Source organism: Platichthys flesus, chromosome 18, assembly GCF_949316205.1.
Source record: "Platichthys flesus chromosome 18, fPlaFle2.1, whole genome shotgun sequence".
Taxonomy (NCBI): Eukaryota; Metazoa; Chordata; class Actinopteri; order Pleuronectiformes; family Pleuronectidae; genus Platichthys; species Platichthys flesus.
Genome location: NC_084962.1, coordinates 19,032,722 through 19,051,204, shown reverse-complemented (window position 1 = coordinate 19,051,204; position 18,483 = coordinate 19,032,722). Strand labels below are relative to the sequence as shown.

The window sequence follows — 18,483 nt, the reverse complement described above, 5'->3', positions numbered from 1 at the left end:
TTTAGTGGAATCAAGGAATCAGTGAATCCACAAATGAGTTCAGAGCCGAACATCGTCTAGATAAAGACAATCGAGATAAAGAGGAAAGGTTCAGAGGCGGGGGGGGCGGGGGGGTTCCTCTCACAGCCTAATTATCAACAATTATCTGTTTCAAATTGCTTTGCTGTCAGTCGCATGCGTCCACAATCAAGATCAACACCACAACAGATGATTATACAGTAGAGGCTCATCATCATCATCATCATCATCATCATCATCATCTCAGCACTCGATCCCCTTCCGAGGTCGAGTCGCCTCCTGCACCGCTAACGAGCTTTTCAGCTGCTAATGGAAATAAACAGCCCATTAGCTGGAAGTGAGTGGAGCGGCTGGTTGTGTGGGGAACGTGCCGGTCAAAGGAAACAGCGACTGCACGAGGGCTTTGATTGTTCTTTGAGCTTTTTAAACTTGTGTCTGTTCCGAATGAGGCCGAGAGGAAAGTGGTTTGTTCAGCTTCTACTCGATCATAAAGGGATTTGATCACCAGAGATATTTGAACGATCCTGTGGGGAACCTGAATGTCTGTGCTCAACTCTCCTGGGGCCTTCACATCATAAATGTAAAGATATTCAAATCAGAAATACCAACATCCCGATACACAACACTATTCATGTCAGGGACTGAAAATGCCATCAATCCTTTTTAAATGTCTTTCACGACTTAGGCGTTAACTATCGGATCAGAGAAGAGTTTAATTTCAGGCTTGAGTTAATTCCAGCGTTAGTTCCGGTTCCTCTTCTTTCTCCTGCCGCTCCATCTGCACGCTGTCAGATTTCATGGGGAGGAAAACTACGTGTCCGCTCATCTGTGGCGTGATTACGTGGTTTTCATCTCTCGGATTCCATCCCAGTCGACTCCTGCTAGTGAACCAAGTGCTTTATGGAAATATATGAGGGTCCAGCAATAAGCTGCTGGCGCCTCAGTGGGCGTCACACTTCAGTCCCAGTCGACCTGGTTCTCCTCCTCACACAGGCAGTGGAGCCACTTCAGAGGTTAGAGCTCCTCAGAAACTCTGACCAGTTCACTTCACCTCATTCTGTCTAATTACAATCACAGCAGTGGATTTTAAAGTTAAGAGAATCTCACATGGACACACAGGTAAATCCCTTTGATGAGCTGTAATTAGGCTTTTATACCTTTATATAAAATATTAAATCTGAATCTTCTGAGTCATATAAATCAAGTTCACTTAAAATTCAGGTAAAAACAACTCGAACTCAAAGCTTTAATCTTCTCTATTTCTAATTAGTGTAGAAACCGAAAAGTTTAGAAGCTAATTTATTATTCTCAAGTTGTCGGTGCATCTTGAAAAAAACGAGACGAGCATCAGAAGAAGAAACTGTGATTTATACGAGTGATCTTCAAAGAAGTGTCTGATCTGCTGCTGGAGTAGTTTAAAGAGTTTTCCTGAAGTGGACCAGGTTACGTCTTCATGGCTGTTTGTGTGTCTATCAGCAGGATTACACAAAAACCACCAACAAGAATATAATGAAACTCCTCGGGGGGCTGAAGAAGTTTGTGGATCTCTGTAGAATAAATAAATAAACCAGGTAGGAATGATATCAATGAGAGTTGCCCTTGGCGAAGGGATACGCTCTTTATTTGTCTATCAGCTGGATGACTCAAAAACTAGAGAACCAATTACCAGTAAGCGTGGATTGGGGGGGGGGGGACTCGACCCAACAAAGAACAAGATCATATAATAAGCGTTCCCGGATGTTGTCTCTATTTCTCCTTATTTCACTTTGATGAATCTTTCCATTTTCTGTCCCTGGATCATTTTGTCTCTTTTCTTTGGTCTGTGTTTTCTGTCCGCCTCTGGGGCTGTGCACTGCCAGGCGTCTCCTGTGTGATGGAAAGAGGTCGGACGTCCCCTCACTCCACAGAAGCTTCTGCAGTCTACTCGGTGAAGTGCTAAGCGTGTTGTGTTGTGGGGCTGCGAGTGTCATCCATCCAGCAGCTGGGAACATTCATTTCTCTCAGCAAAGTCGAGTTCTCCCTCAGTGTCCTGAAGAGATATGAGAAAACAGGAAGCTTCCAGATCTGTGCGGCTCTGACAGATCACAGCCCACCACTGAATCAATCTGCCGCTCGCAGCCACTCGGCTCAATGGAAGCAGCTTCCACGTGGATTCAGCTGAGGAACAACAAAAAGAAGAAGCTGTGCCCGGCTGACAGACGTGTCTTATATGAGGCACATCACAGCCTCACCACAGATTCATATCCCCCCCCCCCCCCCTCCTTCTCACATCAAACTCAGAAAACTAGAGCAAACATCTGGTACCAGCCTGAGCGCTGACAGACAGCGACGTGCTTCTCCGTGATCGATAAGAGTTTAAAGACAGAAAGTTCTTCTACTCTCTGATTTCTGACACGAGCAGTGGAGCTGAACTCGAGCTGGAAAATGTATAAGATGGTTTTAGAGTGTCCAAGTCACTTTGATTACACATGAAAACACACAAATAAAACAGATATTTACTATATTTCATATAAATCGACCGGCGACAATCTTGTGTCTTCTCCTCGAGGGTTTTTGTTTCTCTGTCAAATCATCAGTCGGCTCAAGAATCAGATTTAGAATTTTGTTTATTGTTTTTTATCTGCCTGACATCTGCATGTTTATCTGACATGATTGTTTCATATGAGATATTTTAGTTAGGAACACAAACAGCACAAGGAGACTTTCATCCCCTGGGACGGATCAACCTCCTTTTTTAATATCTCTCTCGTATGATAGTTTTTCAATAATGTTTAATGGTTTAATAATCTGACTTTTTTAAAGCTACACCAGCTTCTGATGTTTCATATCTCTACAAGGCCGTAATATGTAAAGCAGGTTTGTGATTTCCAGCTTCTTGGGGAGTTCTGGCCCCAAGTGGCAGAGAAACACAGATCGATGCAGATTCATGATTCAGTTTTAGGTTCGATACCCTGACTGTGGCCTCGATGTTAAACAACCTCCGTGGCTGAAATGTTTCCGAGGGTAAACACGTGATCACTTCCTGTAACTGTGAGCCTCCACCTCTGCTGTGCACAGCTGCCTAACTGCAGCAGATGTGGGGCAGAGATGAATGAGTGATCTGCTGACTTATTATTCAGTCCTCGGCGTGTCTGAAGAGGGGACAACAGGACGGGGGGGGGAAGAGAGAGAGTAAAGGCCTCGGTTACTAATGAGAGTTTATCACAATGATACAAGCTTCCTCATGCATCTTTCATACAAAGGCCTGCACGAGTACACAAACACAGGAGGCTGCGTGATGCATCGGTGCGTGCAGCGGCATTAATGATTTGTGACACGACCACGAGACCTTGAGCCTCCACAGGATCTAATACTGGAGCAGAGCAACAGAACATCCTGTCATGGGTCCGGAGACCTGATATAAATCATCCACTGTGGAACCCACGGATTCACAGGTTATAAAAATATTCACATTTGTCACCGTGAACTCGTTTTAATACTCGGAACAAGAAAAAACTCGTAGAATCTTAGGTAGAAATTGAGATGTTTAAATCGTAAAAGAGAAGAAATACAGAATTCTAAAGAAAGCCTTTACATGATTCAAAACAAGATGAGTTATTCAGCGTTTCGTGTCTCACAGGTTCTTCGTCGAAGAAGATCAGAAGCACCTTTACACAAAGTTCTGTCTGTGCAGAGTGTCTCTACGTGTTCCTACCCTACAGAGCTTCTGAGAGTTTTCATGTCGGTGAGGACGATGTCTCTGTAGCTTCTCTCCAGTCGCTCCATGAACTCCAGGTAGTTGCTGAACTTGAAGCCCCGAATCGGCTCCTCCTGCAGTGGGGTGGGGGGGTGAGAAAGAAAGGTCAACACTGGCCCAAATAAAAAATGAGCTCTCCACCGATATTTGTATTTGTCTTTCACACATAAAGGTCAGTTTGCTACTCAGGCTCTGTGGGCAGTTGTATAATGTCATCTGTGGCTCCAGAGGTGTGAGAGAATGACCTCTGACCCCCCGTCTGAAGGTTACGACAGCGGAGGGTTGTGCAAAGGAGTTTGAAAGATCTACTGTGGAAGAGAAGGAGTAACCAGAAGGTGGCACATGTGGAATTAAGGGGAATAAGGATTCTCTTGACATTCTTTCTCATGTGGTGGAATAGGTAATTCCCAGAGTGACCTTCTAAATGAGTTACTTAGTGCCCTCAAACTGAATTCACCCCTTCACCTTCTTCTCCAGCCAAATGGAAGAAGCTTTGACTTTGGTATCTTGGTTTTTTGACGGTTCCTAACCTAGTCTCCTGTGTGTGTCCTGACGTAGAACCACTTTACAAAGTACTCTGGAAACTTTCTGTTCTTTCTGTCGCCTTGTTGCCGCAACTTTCATCAGCTCATTAGTTTTGATTAAAAAAGAAGCTCCTGTTATCACAGCTGGGAGGAAACTGAACTCTGTGTCCCGAGATGTGACGACAGGAGTTCTCCCACATCAGAGTTTGAGACGTTGAGGAAGAAGGTGGTGTTCGGTCTTATCGTTCACTTTGTTAGGAGGTGTGAATAATTCAATATCAACCTTTTCATTAAAGTCTTTTGCATTCAATCTATTTCAAAGTCACGGAAAATTGAACTGAATCTCTCAATCTGATCGAACGCCAGTAAACAACATCCTTGTTTAGCATTCAGCTAATCAAGTTTCACGTGTCGGGGAAAAGCAGAACAATCTGAATTGTAGATTGGACACACACTGATTCATTCACAATAACAACAACACAACAAAAAACACGATTTCACCGACGATTTCGCTCTCCACAGAAACACACCTCGGTTTAATGACAGGTAAACAACACTGACAAGGACACAGTGCCACGTAAACACTGTCAATACTTTGAGTGCAATTTAAACACACAACACTTCCTGCTGCTCTGGGTCTCTCGTCCACAATAACAGCAGCAGACACGAGTTTACCACGGTGCAGCCTCACGGAGAGTTTTAATAAACTGAGCCGAGAGTCACACTAACCTCTTCCTCTTCAAGAAGACACGCTGTGGGAAACTTAGGTTTGTGTTTTTGTGAGCTGCAGTGATGGACAGTTTGAGGAAAGTGAAGTGTCTTTGTGACAATTGAGCATTTAAACCTTGAAGTAATAACAGAAACTAAAATGATGAACCTGAGGAAAGCAAGTCTCTTTTTAAAACGGACACAGACAAAAACAGTTTGGAACCATGAACTGGATTCACAGTTTCTTCCAGAGTAAGTTACTACAGCTTGTTAGATCAGTGGATCCCTTAATAGAAGGGAATCTGTACAACATGTGTTCAATCAAAAAGGGTTTTTTACAGTTCATATTTTCCAGTGCGCAGACAAGCAATAGATTTAGAGAAATATTGTTTTAAATGATTATTTAAAGGTTGTAAATAGAGTGTGGATCATTCAGAGCGAAGCCCCTTCTGTCAAGCAACAATAACTTACGACAAAAAACACACTTTAATTGACAAAAATCATCTTTTAATTATTATTTCATGATATTATAAATTACAGATTTGCTGAGTGATACTAGTTTGATCTACTGCAGTTAATAAAGTCTGGGTTTATCGTCAACATGAACCAGTGACATAACTCTAAAGCTATTAAATCCATATTTTATTCATGTAACACTCTTCGTCCTTGTGAACACACAGGAACTACACAAAGCATTTAAAAGAAGAGTATAGTAGTAGTTGTACAGACATAAACACAAATAAGTGTGTTGATATGTGCTGATGTTTATGTTCTTAATTCAAGCTGTTTATATTTGGTTGTATGTGTGTTTTCTTTTTATCAGTTGAAAGTTTATGTATTTATAGATATTTATATTTAAGTTTATGGTTGAATTGTGAAACATCAATCCTGAATTGCTTTTTGATCGTTGTATCGTATCTGTTATTTTTTTAACTAAACACCAAAAATTAAGTGTTATTATTTCGCTGTGTGTTTTATTTTAACCTCCTGTCGACACACAACTCTTCTGTTTGTGTGACAACTTTAATCTCACCACTTGAACCTCACTCCCCTTCAACTCTCCTCACACTCAGAGTGATGTTGATGAGCCTTTTCAAATTTTAATTTAGATGAAATATAGATAAACCCCCTTGTGAGACAGGATCCATGTCGAGGGGTGGCTGTGTGTCTGTGTGTGTGTGTGAATATGTGTGTGTGTGTGAATGTTTAAAAAAAACCCTATTACCACATCTGTCTGATTAAAACACTTCATTGTTCCCACAACGAGACACAGCGAGAGGACGATGAGGTGAAACTGGCGTGTCTAAAACTTTTAACAGTTCATCTCAGGACGAGGATGGAAGTTCCTCTCTCTCTCTCTCTCACACACACACACACACACAGACACACACAAACACACTCTGTCTCACAGCTGTCTCCTGCTGCAGTATCTGATGCTACGGCTCATTAGAAGAACTTCCTCAGATAAAGCCTCAATAACTGATCTTTTATTCACAGACGCTGTCAGTGGCGGCTCGTGGCGATGTTAATACCAGAGCTATCAGGCGGAGACAAGACAGTCGGAGATGCTTAATGAGTAATGACGATGAGCGCTTCATGTCAGGCCGCGTCTCACTCACAGTCCTGCCCTGTGATGCTGCCTGGGACATCAGCAGCAGAGGACATCTATCACACTTTGACTTTAGACCTTTGTGAAATCCTTGGGGCAACTCGACGCTTCAGCTTTCACCCGATTCACCGAGCAAAACTTTTTACAGGGAGACGTGTACTTTCAAAAAGTAGATTTTTGTATTCATAATGGATGTGAATCATGGATGAATGACGAATATTAAAGAGTTTTACTGCTGAACTCTTCACATATAAGAGGTTTGAGCGGTAGACTGTGTTTTGAGCCCAAATAACCAAGTAGCTGCCGAGGAGATGGTTCAGGACAAGAGGCCATTCAGAGGTAGCATCTGAAGGAACCTGGATGAAAGCCTCAACACTTTCACTGCCGACCTGCGCTCGCTGGATTTAGATTTCTCTTTGTGCTTCCGACAAATCACGTCACCAGTACAGCTGTAAATGCTAAACTGAGCTGAATGCATTGAGAAGATTTGACGGCTGTTAACCTGGTGGAGGAGTTGCATTCAATTTGCAGAAGTTTCCTTTTTAGCAGTTACCAAGGTTTTCTGGGCCTTTCAGTAAAAAATCATTCATGCACTTGCACATTGTCCCCATGTACAGACACAAATCACAAGTTTTGAGATTGAAGGTTGACTTTTGGATGGATAAGGATGCTCTGTATTAAAACCTCACCTTGAGGAAGATCTGCAGCTCCTGGGACTGTGTGTGCTGCAGGATCTCCGGCTGCAGGTGTTTGAAAATGGCGACGCAGAGATACACCTGGTAGTCGGGACCCATCACCACACAGGTGGAGACGTAGTGGCAGATCTCTGTCCAGTCCAGATAGTTCCAGAAACACTGCGTCAGCCAGTGGAGGCACATCTGTGGAAAGAAAGATGAACATGTTTAAACTTATTACAAACTTCTCTGTGGCCGAGTCTCAATAAGTTACATCTACAGGGCAAAGAAAGGATGACTCAGAATATGTTTTTTTGTTCAGTCGTCATATTTCTAATAATGTTTGAAGCGTCTTCCTGACATTTTGCATGTCTACTAAGCATTAATACACATTTACATATTTTTAATATGTAGGAAGTGAAGCTCTGGTTTGTTGCTTCTGAACTTTCTCAGTCTCACTCCTCAGTTTAATCGATGTTGCAGCACTTTTGTGTATTTTCCTCTTTTGGTGTCGTGTTCATAAAACGATTGAATCCGCAGCTCGGCGACTTGTGCATCGCCCGTGTATTCAGAGAAACAAATGAAATGCATCATTAAAAATTCATTGCAAGTCAACTGGCAGTAAATATAGGAATTTTTCAATACATACACAAGTGAATTTCACGCTTCAGAGACACAAGTCGGACCAGAGAAGCCGACCTGGGGCTTTAAGAAAGTCGAGCAGGGGAAAGGAACTAAGACTCGGTGGACACACACACACAGACACACACACACACACACAGGCCAGTTTTTTAATTGTATATTTCACTGAGAACCAATTAGATGTCGCACTCTAAAGAAAAACCTCCATCCCTCATTAGCAGCGTGCTGTTAATCGTCCTCGTCCACATGGAAACATGATAGAACACAGCTTGTTTTATAAAGTGAACTTCATGTCAGGTTTTACTTATGTATACATTTCCACATTAAAGCTTTATGGACCAGACTGAGCTGCTAATAAAACCGCCAGATAAAAGAATGGTTCAATTACAATAACACCGGTGATGCTCCGTTCTCCTTTAAGAGTGCGTCTGAGGTTTACAATTTATTCAGTCAATCTGCCGGCTCTGCCTCGTCAGCTCCTCTGGAACCATCTCTCTGCAGACACGTGGAAATGAGTCACATTGCTTCGGTTTGGGGTGAGACTCGGGGCAAACAGGCCGGTTCAGTCACCGTTATTCTTCCTTCTGGGAACATGCACAGGGATGAATGTTCGTGGACGGTTCTCGAATAGCTGGTGAAATATATTTAGACTGGTCAAAAGTGTGGGGGGGGGGGGGGCAACTATTTAAAGCTGTGAAAGTGTAGTAAACAGACAAGGTGGAGAAAGTTGCTCAGGAGTGAAAAGACTCAAGGAAGGAAACAACATCAGTTTCCGGTCGGTGGATTCTTCTCTGGTTTGGGCAGAACTCCGCTCTTCCTGATGATGATCCCCCCCCCCCCCCCCCTTCAGATTCTGCTCTCCAATCACTCAACACACAGTGCGCACGCTGGGTTTTGACTAATTGTATTGGAAATAATTAGCCACTGTGCTGCCTAACGACACACGTCTGCTCACACATACAAACGAGCAGCACTTTGGCACCATAAACATATTTGATTACCCCCCCCCCCTCCTCGGCTCAACCATTATGAAAATACCAACATCCTAATTTGTGTGTTGTATTAAAAACAGGGAACAACTGGATCGCGGCCGCCCGCTGGTTTGAAACCCTCGGGTAGAAACACGAGGAACCACACTGTACTTCCTGTGAATGTAACCCCCCCCCCCCCCCCCCCCGAGGGGTTGTCTGACTGCAGCTCTTTCGTGAATCTGCTTTTCTCTGTTGTTGTTGTTGTTCCGTTGAGTTAAAGCTCAGTGGCCAAAGGTGAGTGTGACTGTGTTTTTCTTCACTGTATCTTTATAAACAGGCGATGGAGATGTGACTCCTCTGAGGAGGTCGGGTCACAGCAGCCAGAGAATCTGAGACTCAGACATAATTCAATCCTGATATTCAGAAGCTTTCGGCTTAATGTTATTGTCATGTGATCATATAAGTACCTACAAATAAAAAGTTATAAAAGTTATAATATACATGTTGAAGTTTTTGTATTTAATGTCAGTTTTATTGGATGTAGAGATTAAATATTTGCACTAAACATCACATATTTTTAATAATTAATAGTTTTACATTCAGTTGACTTACTGTATTCCAACATATATCAATACTGACAACTGTTTTAACATTATTCATATCTTGACATTATATTCCAATGCCATGTGTGGCTTATAACACCATGGAAAGTATTCATACTTTAAGCTGCACTTCATAGTACACACATAAAGATTTTCTCTACGATATCTTATAGAATAAATGTTAGAGTGATTCATGAAGACAACAAATAAGGTAATCAGGAGTTAAAATCTTCATTCACATCCCTCAGCTGATTCATAGGGTGATTTCTGATAAACCTGTTGAACCAGTGGATGAAACCCTGAGACTGTTCAGTGACATGAAGTGTTTGTGAAGCTCAGTGTGGAGAACGAGGACCACAAAGTGTTTTCCTATTCCAGACCCGAGCTGCACACAGGATTGTTCCCCTGCTTCAGCTTATTCATCCTTCCTGTCACACACTCCTATTGTCACAGAGTCTCACTGTCTTGCATGTTTAAACATCTGGTGAATAATGCTCCGTTTCTCCTCTGCTGCTTTGTGAGACTTTCAAAACCTCAGAAGAGATATTTTATCTTTCTCCCCGACTTGAAGACCAGGTGCCGATTATCTCCTTGAAGAGCAAAGTGCTGAGCTGAATGTTAACTTATCTCCACGCCCCCGAGACGCAGAGTTCAGATCTTTGATGCTAATGCGGCGAGTCGTGTGAGCGTCCTCGCCGCCGCACAAAGCGCCAGCCTCAACTGTCAAGTGCCGACAAGCGGAAGACAGGATGAAGCGTAAGAGGATTCAAGGTGAAAAACGTTTTCCTCTGCCTCGGTGTGAGAAAAGAATTTAAAGTGTCGAGGTGCAGATACCTAACTGCTGCTGTCAAGGCTGGATTTAGGTTTTTTTAACATTAAAATGAATTCAAAGCAGAATAAAAAAGTGAAATACTTCAAACCCTTCACTAATAGAGGTCGTTTAACCTGCTCTTGGTTTCATGTTGATGCCATCGACTGAATATTCAAACAGCAACACTGATGTCACGTCTTTGTGTTGTGGCTGATGAAATGTTCGCTTCTCTTTATTCCCTACATTAGCAGTCATGTCTGTGCTGTGTTGATCTAAGAGGCTCAGAAAATGGAAATTATAATAAAAAGACACTAAGATTTAAATATTTGATTAAAGCAAAGCAGTGCAGACACAAACTATTGACTTCAAACTTCAGTCCAACTTTCTGTGGGCCTGGATTCCTGTTTGAATAATGCATCTGGTTGAGCTGCGTGATTCGTGCAAAGCGTAACACAATACTAACACAATACAGCAGAGTGGAACTTCTCAAACAGTGGTAGAATTCATTTTTACACATTATATCTTGTGTTATAGTCAAAGGAAACATCCCACATGGTTTATTGAGGTGTTTGTGTTATTCTCTACCTGTGACGGAGTGAAACCCGACATCCTGAACGCCGAGTGGACCAGAGGAACCTCGACCTTCAGCAGCATCTCCACGTAATGAGCCGTACACCAGTAGACGGGGGGGATTCCTGAATCTGCTGCTTCCACAGCGACTCGCACCTGTCACCATAAACACAAAAGGTATTTCATCTTCATCCTGGAAACAACATTGAGATAAATCTCCTTAAATTTCTGTTTTGATATCTGTGGATTCTTAGTTTACGAAGAAGAAAAAACATGAAATAAAGATGAAACGGCCCGGACTTCGTTCTGAGTGATGCAAACAGAACCAGCTCTGTGTGCACATACAGGTGTTTGTGTGTTTGTGTGTCTGTTTTCTGCGCTATTGACTAAATCGACCACACAGCGCAGACGGAGGGTAACTGGCGTGAGGAGAAATTCAGCAGCCGCATCAGGAACACAGAGCAGGTAACACACGTTCAGTCCAATTTAGCCGTAATTGATTCAGAGACTATAGAGAGGACAAGATGACAGAGGTGGGGATAATGACAGTGAAACTTCATCTCAGCACCTCGGCTCCCCCTCTGCAATCTGGACCAATTGAAAGTAGACTTCATTTTGGACTCCCCCCCCCCCTTCTCTTTTCAGCAAATAACTATTGAAAAATGAAACCGCGGCGTCGAGTCGTGCGAATAAATATTGTTATGATTCATCACCATCTCCATTCGTCTGTGTTTGCTTTGCAGTGATAGTTGAAATGCTGACTATGAAAAAAGGTGGGAGTCAAACAAGGACTTTTAAAGGGATCTCTTTTTAGATATCACAGGTTTTTAAGTATTAGTTTTGCATCCTTCAGGCCCTTTGAGATAAAAAAATCATGGATACAGCATCAAAGTCCAATTCTCATCTTTAATTTAAGGAGGTTTACATCAATATATGAAGCCCTGCATTGGAAATATGGCCTTTTAAACATTGTACTAGTTCAAGAGTTGAGCTGAGTTACGATTTAGATCAAAATGGCATTGCTGTCAATATTAGGATTCAAGAGATTGATCGATATGTGACTGTATGTGTTAAGGACACTGTGGGTATTAAACCTAAACTCCGCCACCATCTCATTTCTCAAATTTCAAACCCTCGCTAAGTCCTTTTTTGTCTGCGTCTGAACTCATTGTGCTGTTTTTGTGTATTTGTATGCCGTTATACTCACAGATGCGTGTATCCCTGCAGGCCAGATGAATGCGGAGGTGAGCAGAGAGGAGAGGCCGAGCAACCAACGCAGAGATCGCTCTGGATCTCCAGCCATGATGAGGAACACCGTGCAGGCCAGCCAGTCGTGCCCCGGATAACAATCCTGCTGAGTGACTGGCGGACGGAGTTAAAGAGCCGAGGGGAACGATTCAGACGCACAACAACGTTAAATAAACATGAAAGTGGGGTTCATTGGCAATAAAATAAAACAGTTTCATCTTACCTGAAAGGACCCCAGGTTTAAAGAGGAGTGCTGAAGAGTCTGAGCTGCTTGATATGACAGCGGCCTGAACCCTCAATAACAAACACATCCAGAGCAACATCACACACAGGCTCTATGAATCTGATCGACAGCCTCATCTATTAATAACACACTCTGTCAACACATCACTGCTAATTATTAGGAATAATAAATAAAGCAGAATGAGAGTGTTTTCATTTAGCGTCGCCGAAAAAACTGACTCTGAAAGTACAGACAAAAGTAAACTGACTTTAACTGTGAACTACTTAAGTTATTTATGGATTTTAATTGGGTTGAACAATATAATACAATATTATGAAGAATAATTATCTTGGATTGCAAATAAAATTGTGCTGTTGTACCATCAATTTGATAACCCAAACCCAGAGGGGACTTAGTGAAAGGATGCAGAATGTTAAATGTGACGGCAGCGCCGGTAGAAACTGTGGAATGATGCAGACCTGGTCTCTGAAAAGGATACTGAGCTCTGAGGAAGATTCAACTCTCTGAGAGGACAAGAAGATCTTCAGGTTCTTCATGAGCAGGGTCAAGTCGTGCTCAGCGTCATCGTCCAGTAGCTTGAGGTGTCGGCTGTACCTGTGGACACGAGTCACAACAATACTTTACATTTAACATCAAACAATAAGATGAGGTCAAATGGGATTTAATGGCCTGTCTGTTGGCAGCAGACAGGCAGTGAGTGACTGGTGAGACTGGTCAGACTGGTTGGAGCTCACAGAAACAACAGGTCACTCTTTACCACAGTGATGAGCAGAGAAGCTTCTCAGGACCTACAGCACGTCCAACCTTGAAAACTGGACTGTAGAAGAGTAGCCTGGTCTGATTAACCGGAATTTTTGATTTGGCTGCAGGTGGCTGGGTTCAGAATTTGGTATTTGAGCTTCACCGTCTTCTAACGACTACTTCCATGATTAAGCTCCATGACACAAACCTTTCCTCAGACTTGTCCCATGAACACGACACTGAGTTCAACATGGACCAGAAACGTTTGTGTTGAGTTTATATAACTGATCTGAGAAATACTGAGACCTCGTGCCACTACCCAGAAGCAGTTGTCAAAAACTATATTCAACAAGTCGCCTTCAGCTGAACAAATCTGACACTTGCACAGTCGTGGATTAACTACAGATTTATGTCTTTACAACATTTAATCCAACAAGACACGTTGCATTGAGTGTAACGCTCTCGTGCTGTGTTATATTCACGCAAAAACTGCAAACATGACACTTTGTATGAGCACGTTGTGAAACTTTTCAGCTACAAAGCTCCTTCAGGGGAAGGCGTCTGCGGAGCTCTATCCACGATGTAATGTAGCAGCAGGGGGCCTTCAAGACAGGAACGAGCAGAGTGAGACCAGTAACACCAGTCGGGGGGCCTACTTACGCAAACAGGATGAAGAGACAGAGGAGAGGATTACACACAGTGGCTTCATTACAGTGAAGGTAGATCAGCAGGAGAACACTTACACTGCACCTCTGTCAGGTGTGAAGGTCTATGCACCCGGAGCAGAGGGGAATAAAAACCGTGCATGATTATAGTTTCTAACATCCTTCAGCAACTACAGTCAATGTGGACTTCAACGTCCACGAGGTGTTGACAGAACAACATCTGGGCTTTCAGCAGCTGGAGTGAGGACAGAGAGGACAAGTCTCTGTGTCCTTCAGAGTCTCCAACGGCTGATTTTAAGAAAACAGGGAGCACCACTTCTTGCTTTTTAGTTTCCCGTCCGTGTGGGAGAAGACTTTTCTCTATTTCTTAGACAATGACCTTCCCCCTTTTCATCTTGAGCTCATGAGCTGACTGAGAAATGGAAGCCGAGGTTTAAATCTAGGTTAATGGCGGAGCATCGGCGTGGCTCTGTCATGAATGCTGGATTAGATTCAGGAAACTCTCACAGAATTAAGCAGAGAACAGATTCAGATGGTCAGAAAACGTTTTAAAAATAACCATAATATGAAAACAGTGGAAATATTACTTGAGGTAGCAGATTTAAGTGCACTTAAGTGACAGTTATGTGCCTATATTGTCCCATTAGTTTGTGTTTGTGTATCTCACGATCTCAATCTGTGTGTGTTCGTAATGAGATTATAAAATGTTTTAAAGAAACCGCGGATGTGTGATTAGATTCAAAACAGTAAATGTGTATTCAGAATCTGTTTGAGCGTAATCAGATTTGTAAATGTTGCTGTAATCACCACCGACTGCACTTTGAGTTTAACGCTAATCACCAAATGTTATCACGCTAACACACTAAACTAAGATGGAGAGGACTGTGAACATTACACCTGCTTGTTGTCACTGTGAGCATGTTGCATGACGACCGACTCTCGTCTTCACTCAGACACGAGTGGAGGAGACGCAGGTTTGAAAACAACCGATTAAAGCTGCGTCTACACTGATCAATGCCTAATTATGAAACAGAAATTAATGTGAAGACAAATCTGGATCATAAATATGTTGCAGCTGCATGCAAATACACATTTTACATACTTTTTCCAGCGTCAAACTGTAGCCTAAGAGATTATCAAGAAATGCATGAAAACGAAACATGAAAAATGCATCACCAACTAGAATGGCACTCGATAGACAGTCCCCTTCAAATTCTATCAAGCTGCACCAGATTTCACAAACACTTTTCATCAAGATCCATGAATTATTCACTGGGAACTTGAAATTGAAAATGGAAAATGCCCAATCTTGAATTTGTTAAAGAAAGTGTAAAAAGAAAACTGGATCCACACCAAAATTTCATATTGTTCCTCGACCCAAAACACTTCATTCCACCAAGTTTCATGGAAATCTGTTCAGTTATATTTGTGTTATCTTGCTTACAATCAAACAGACAGAGGTGAAAACAGATGTAACTACAGAAACCACAAATAGTTTTCTTTAAATCGTAGGCCCTGCACTTATTTACAAAACCAGTTGCATGAAAGAGTTTCCAAATCTCACGGCCAGTCACCAGATCCCAGGCTCTCCCAGTAAGAACACTGTGTTACTAAATATTTCTTAATGAGCATCAGACACTTTACATACCTGACACACGTGTTGATCCCCAGCTGCTCCACGGACGATAACACCGCGCCCGTCACACTCTTCTCCTCTGCTGTAAAACAAGGCAATTAAAAGTGAGAGGTAGTTATTATCCAGAAACATGGAGGTTTCAGCGCAGGGACCCGTTACAACAGCGGAGAGTCTATGAAAAACATGTCAACACATCACGACTTCCAGGGAACAACAGATGTGATGTGGCGCCAATTAACGGTGTGGCTGCCGTTTTTTTACGGCAGTTGCTCGGCAGTTAATTGTGATGTTTGCAGGGTGCCGTGGTGTCAAGGTGCTAATTTCACTAATGCTCGTACATTAGTCATTTCACAGCCGTGGTGTTGTGGAGTCTTAACTCAGGATTTTAGGGGCATTCTGAGTTTTTGGAGAGACACGAATGAGAAAAAAAATGACAGTATGAACTTTGAGCCTTGTGAGAAAGCTCTTTATCTCCGGGCTTAAGGCCTGTGCAGCTGAGGTCCGACTGCGCTGGAGAAGTGCAGCTTTAGAACCACATGCCAAAGCTTTGTAAAGACTGTGGAGCCATCCCTCTCCAGCTGCTCTCATGGGCTCTTACTTAGCACCATTAAGAGTGTGAAGAATCATAAAAAATATATTAGCTTTTCGAGTTTCCAGTTGTAATTGTGTGGAGACAACGATGAATGAAGCAATAACTGCTGGAGGAGTGATATTTTGTTTTGGGACATGTTTCTGCTGCTTACTGGCTTTGGGGGAGACAGAGTGTTATTATATTTTGTGTAATGGATCTCCTGCTTCAGACAGTTTGTGTTGAGATTACGAGGAGAAGTATTATATCCAGGCAGCTTCTGTGGCTGGGAAAACTTCAAATCCAATTTACAGTCTAATGGAGCAGAGTGGGGCGAGGGGAGATGATAATGCTCTCGCTGGAATCTACATATCAAGGTGATAATACAACATTGTTAGCTTCGGAAAATCAAAGCTGGGCAATTCAGATTAATAACCAGGCATCGAATCTCATATTAATTGAGAGAAAATAGCTTCTGGTGAGAGCATGAAGCCCCAGCAGGACCAGTAGCTGTGTCTTTTCTCTCTCGCCCTCCTCTCCTCACATATTAACATCTCTAAAAACCTCTCGCTGATGGCAATTACTGTCTAATGAAGATGAATGCCTTCTTGTTGTATTTATTTCGCGCCTCCCCCCCTTTCCTCTCTCTTCCTGTCTTCCCCTGCCTCCAGAGTCTATTTTACAGTTTGTAATAACTATAATCGCGGCCATTTAACTTTTGTTTGAAAAGAGCCAGTGTTGAAAGGTGTAATATCGTGAATCCGCAGCTCTGAGTCGATTTCCGTCTTCCAGAATCTTTACAGTCCTCTGTGCAGGAGATTAATGAGAGGAACAGAAAATCGTGAAAAGTGAAGAAGCCTGCAGAATTGAGGGGATTAGAGAGAGCGAGTGATTAGTATCAGACACATTTAGAGGAAATCCTTTAAGATGAGCCCACGTCTGCAGGGAGCCTGTGAAGTCTGGGCACTGAAACACAACGACAATACAGGGTTTGATCGTAATGATGATCACGCAGCACAGAGTCCATAGCTGCTGGGTTTCCACATCTAAGTCCATTAACACCTCCTCTGTGCTAGATAATGACACAGAAGACTCCACTTCCAGAAGAAAACCCACTTCTCCCACCAGCTCCTGTTCAGCTTCATGATTCAGGAAGAACGAGCGTCTCCGAACAAACTTCAACACAATATGGGGCAACAACTGTGCAGCTGCCGGCCGGAGAAACCACTGCATCGGGTTTTAAAACTGCTCATTACCCACGTTCCATTCAGTCATAACCTCAAACAAGCTCAGGGAAGATGACAAGCATTACTTTCTTTATGTCATTGATATATAATAAATTCTGGCCATATTATAAATATCCATCCACACTAACATTTCTTTGTCATAAGGGTTAAATAATAACACCTCAGAAACCTCTTGTTTTTAATATATACAGGCATCAGCACCTAAAGTCCTTATCACTGGGGCTTTCCTGTCTCGTCACCTTGGCTCTCTGAGAAGAAGCAGCTTGCTCAGCACCAACCACATTACAGGAATTACTAAGGCACATTAAATTAAATTTGACTCTGGACTTTTATGCAAATGCCTGCCCTGTGGTAATAGGTGGTTTCCAATATGATGACAATATTATTATATCTGGATTGAACAAGCTGTTTTCAATCCAGATGTAAATACATTTCAAACTTTTTGCTCAAGCAGAAAATTATAATTACATTGAAGCCATTTAGGTTTTTCATATTACACAACAGAAAGTGCATGAGTCTAAAGTACCTGGTGTACACACAAACAGTTAATCAGAGTACAGTCACAAGGCTTGGAAAATGAATTTCTGACCAGCAAGTGCACTTACTGTAAATGGCCAGCAGACTGCTTCTATTTAAAGCTTTTCTAGACTAATGGACCACTCAAACACTCCACTGCAGTTACCTATTCGCACACACACACACACGAAATAACCAATCTGAAATAATCATAATTTGTGTATTTACAATCGATCAAACAAAACGTAGGGATGATAAAAGATCAGCTGTTCTCACTGACGTCTGCTGATTGTCACGTCACTTTTAAAGATGTCACCAGTTTCATGTCTCGTTATTAAAACTCATAAGGTCTGAGCACCAAGTTAAACTAAATTAAAGCTTATGATATCTCATCTGAGCACATTCATGCATCATCTCAAATCTGAGATAGATGAATTGATTCCTCATTCCTCTTAATATTATAGTTTATTCAATATTTTGATATATTTTAAATCCTTTATTATCCCTCGACAAACTGTTGATTTTTATAGATAACTACGAAAGGATTGTATCGCCCATCTTACGTCTTTACACAGAGACACGATGCAAAATGGAATATAGATCCTAAATGATCCAACCTCTTCCTAGAGTTGATCAAGTGCATGTTTTGCAGTTTGATAATGTTCCAGCACCCACTGCTCCAACGTCACACATTATCATAGGTCTCCCTGTTGCTTTAAGATGAAGGTTCTCCGGTGTCCTTTGTTTTTCACA

General features: G+C 42.3%; 1 protein-coding gene across 1 annotated transcript in view; it reads right to left on the bottom strand.

Annotated features, from left to right (window-relative positions):
• Nucleotides 1–3,470: 3,470 nt before the first annotated feature.
• Nucleotides 3,471–18,483, bottom strand: part of tbc1d32 (TBC1 domain family, member 32) — a 45,864-nt gene continuing 30,851 nt past the window's right edge. Inside the window, exons 30-35 of the mRNA XM_062410901.1 lie at nt 15,412–15,481; nt 12,836–12,951; nt 12,073–12,227; nt 10,881–11,021; nt 7,285–7,473; nt 3,471–3,828 (exon numbers count right to left, since the gene is read on the bottom strand). Coding sequence (XP_062266885.1) covers nt 3,709–3,828; nt 7,285–7,473; nt 10,881–11,021; nt 12,073–12,227; nt 12,836–12,951; nt 15,412–15,481 — 791 coding nt within the window. The 3' untranslated portion in view covers nt 3,471–3,708. The remainder of the gene's footprint in view (nt 3,829–7,284; nt 7,474–10,880; nt 11,022–12,072; nt 12,228–12,835; nt 12,952–15,411; nt 15,482–18,483) is intronic.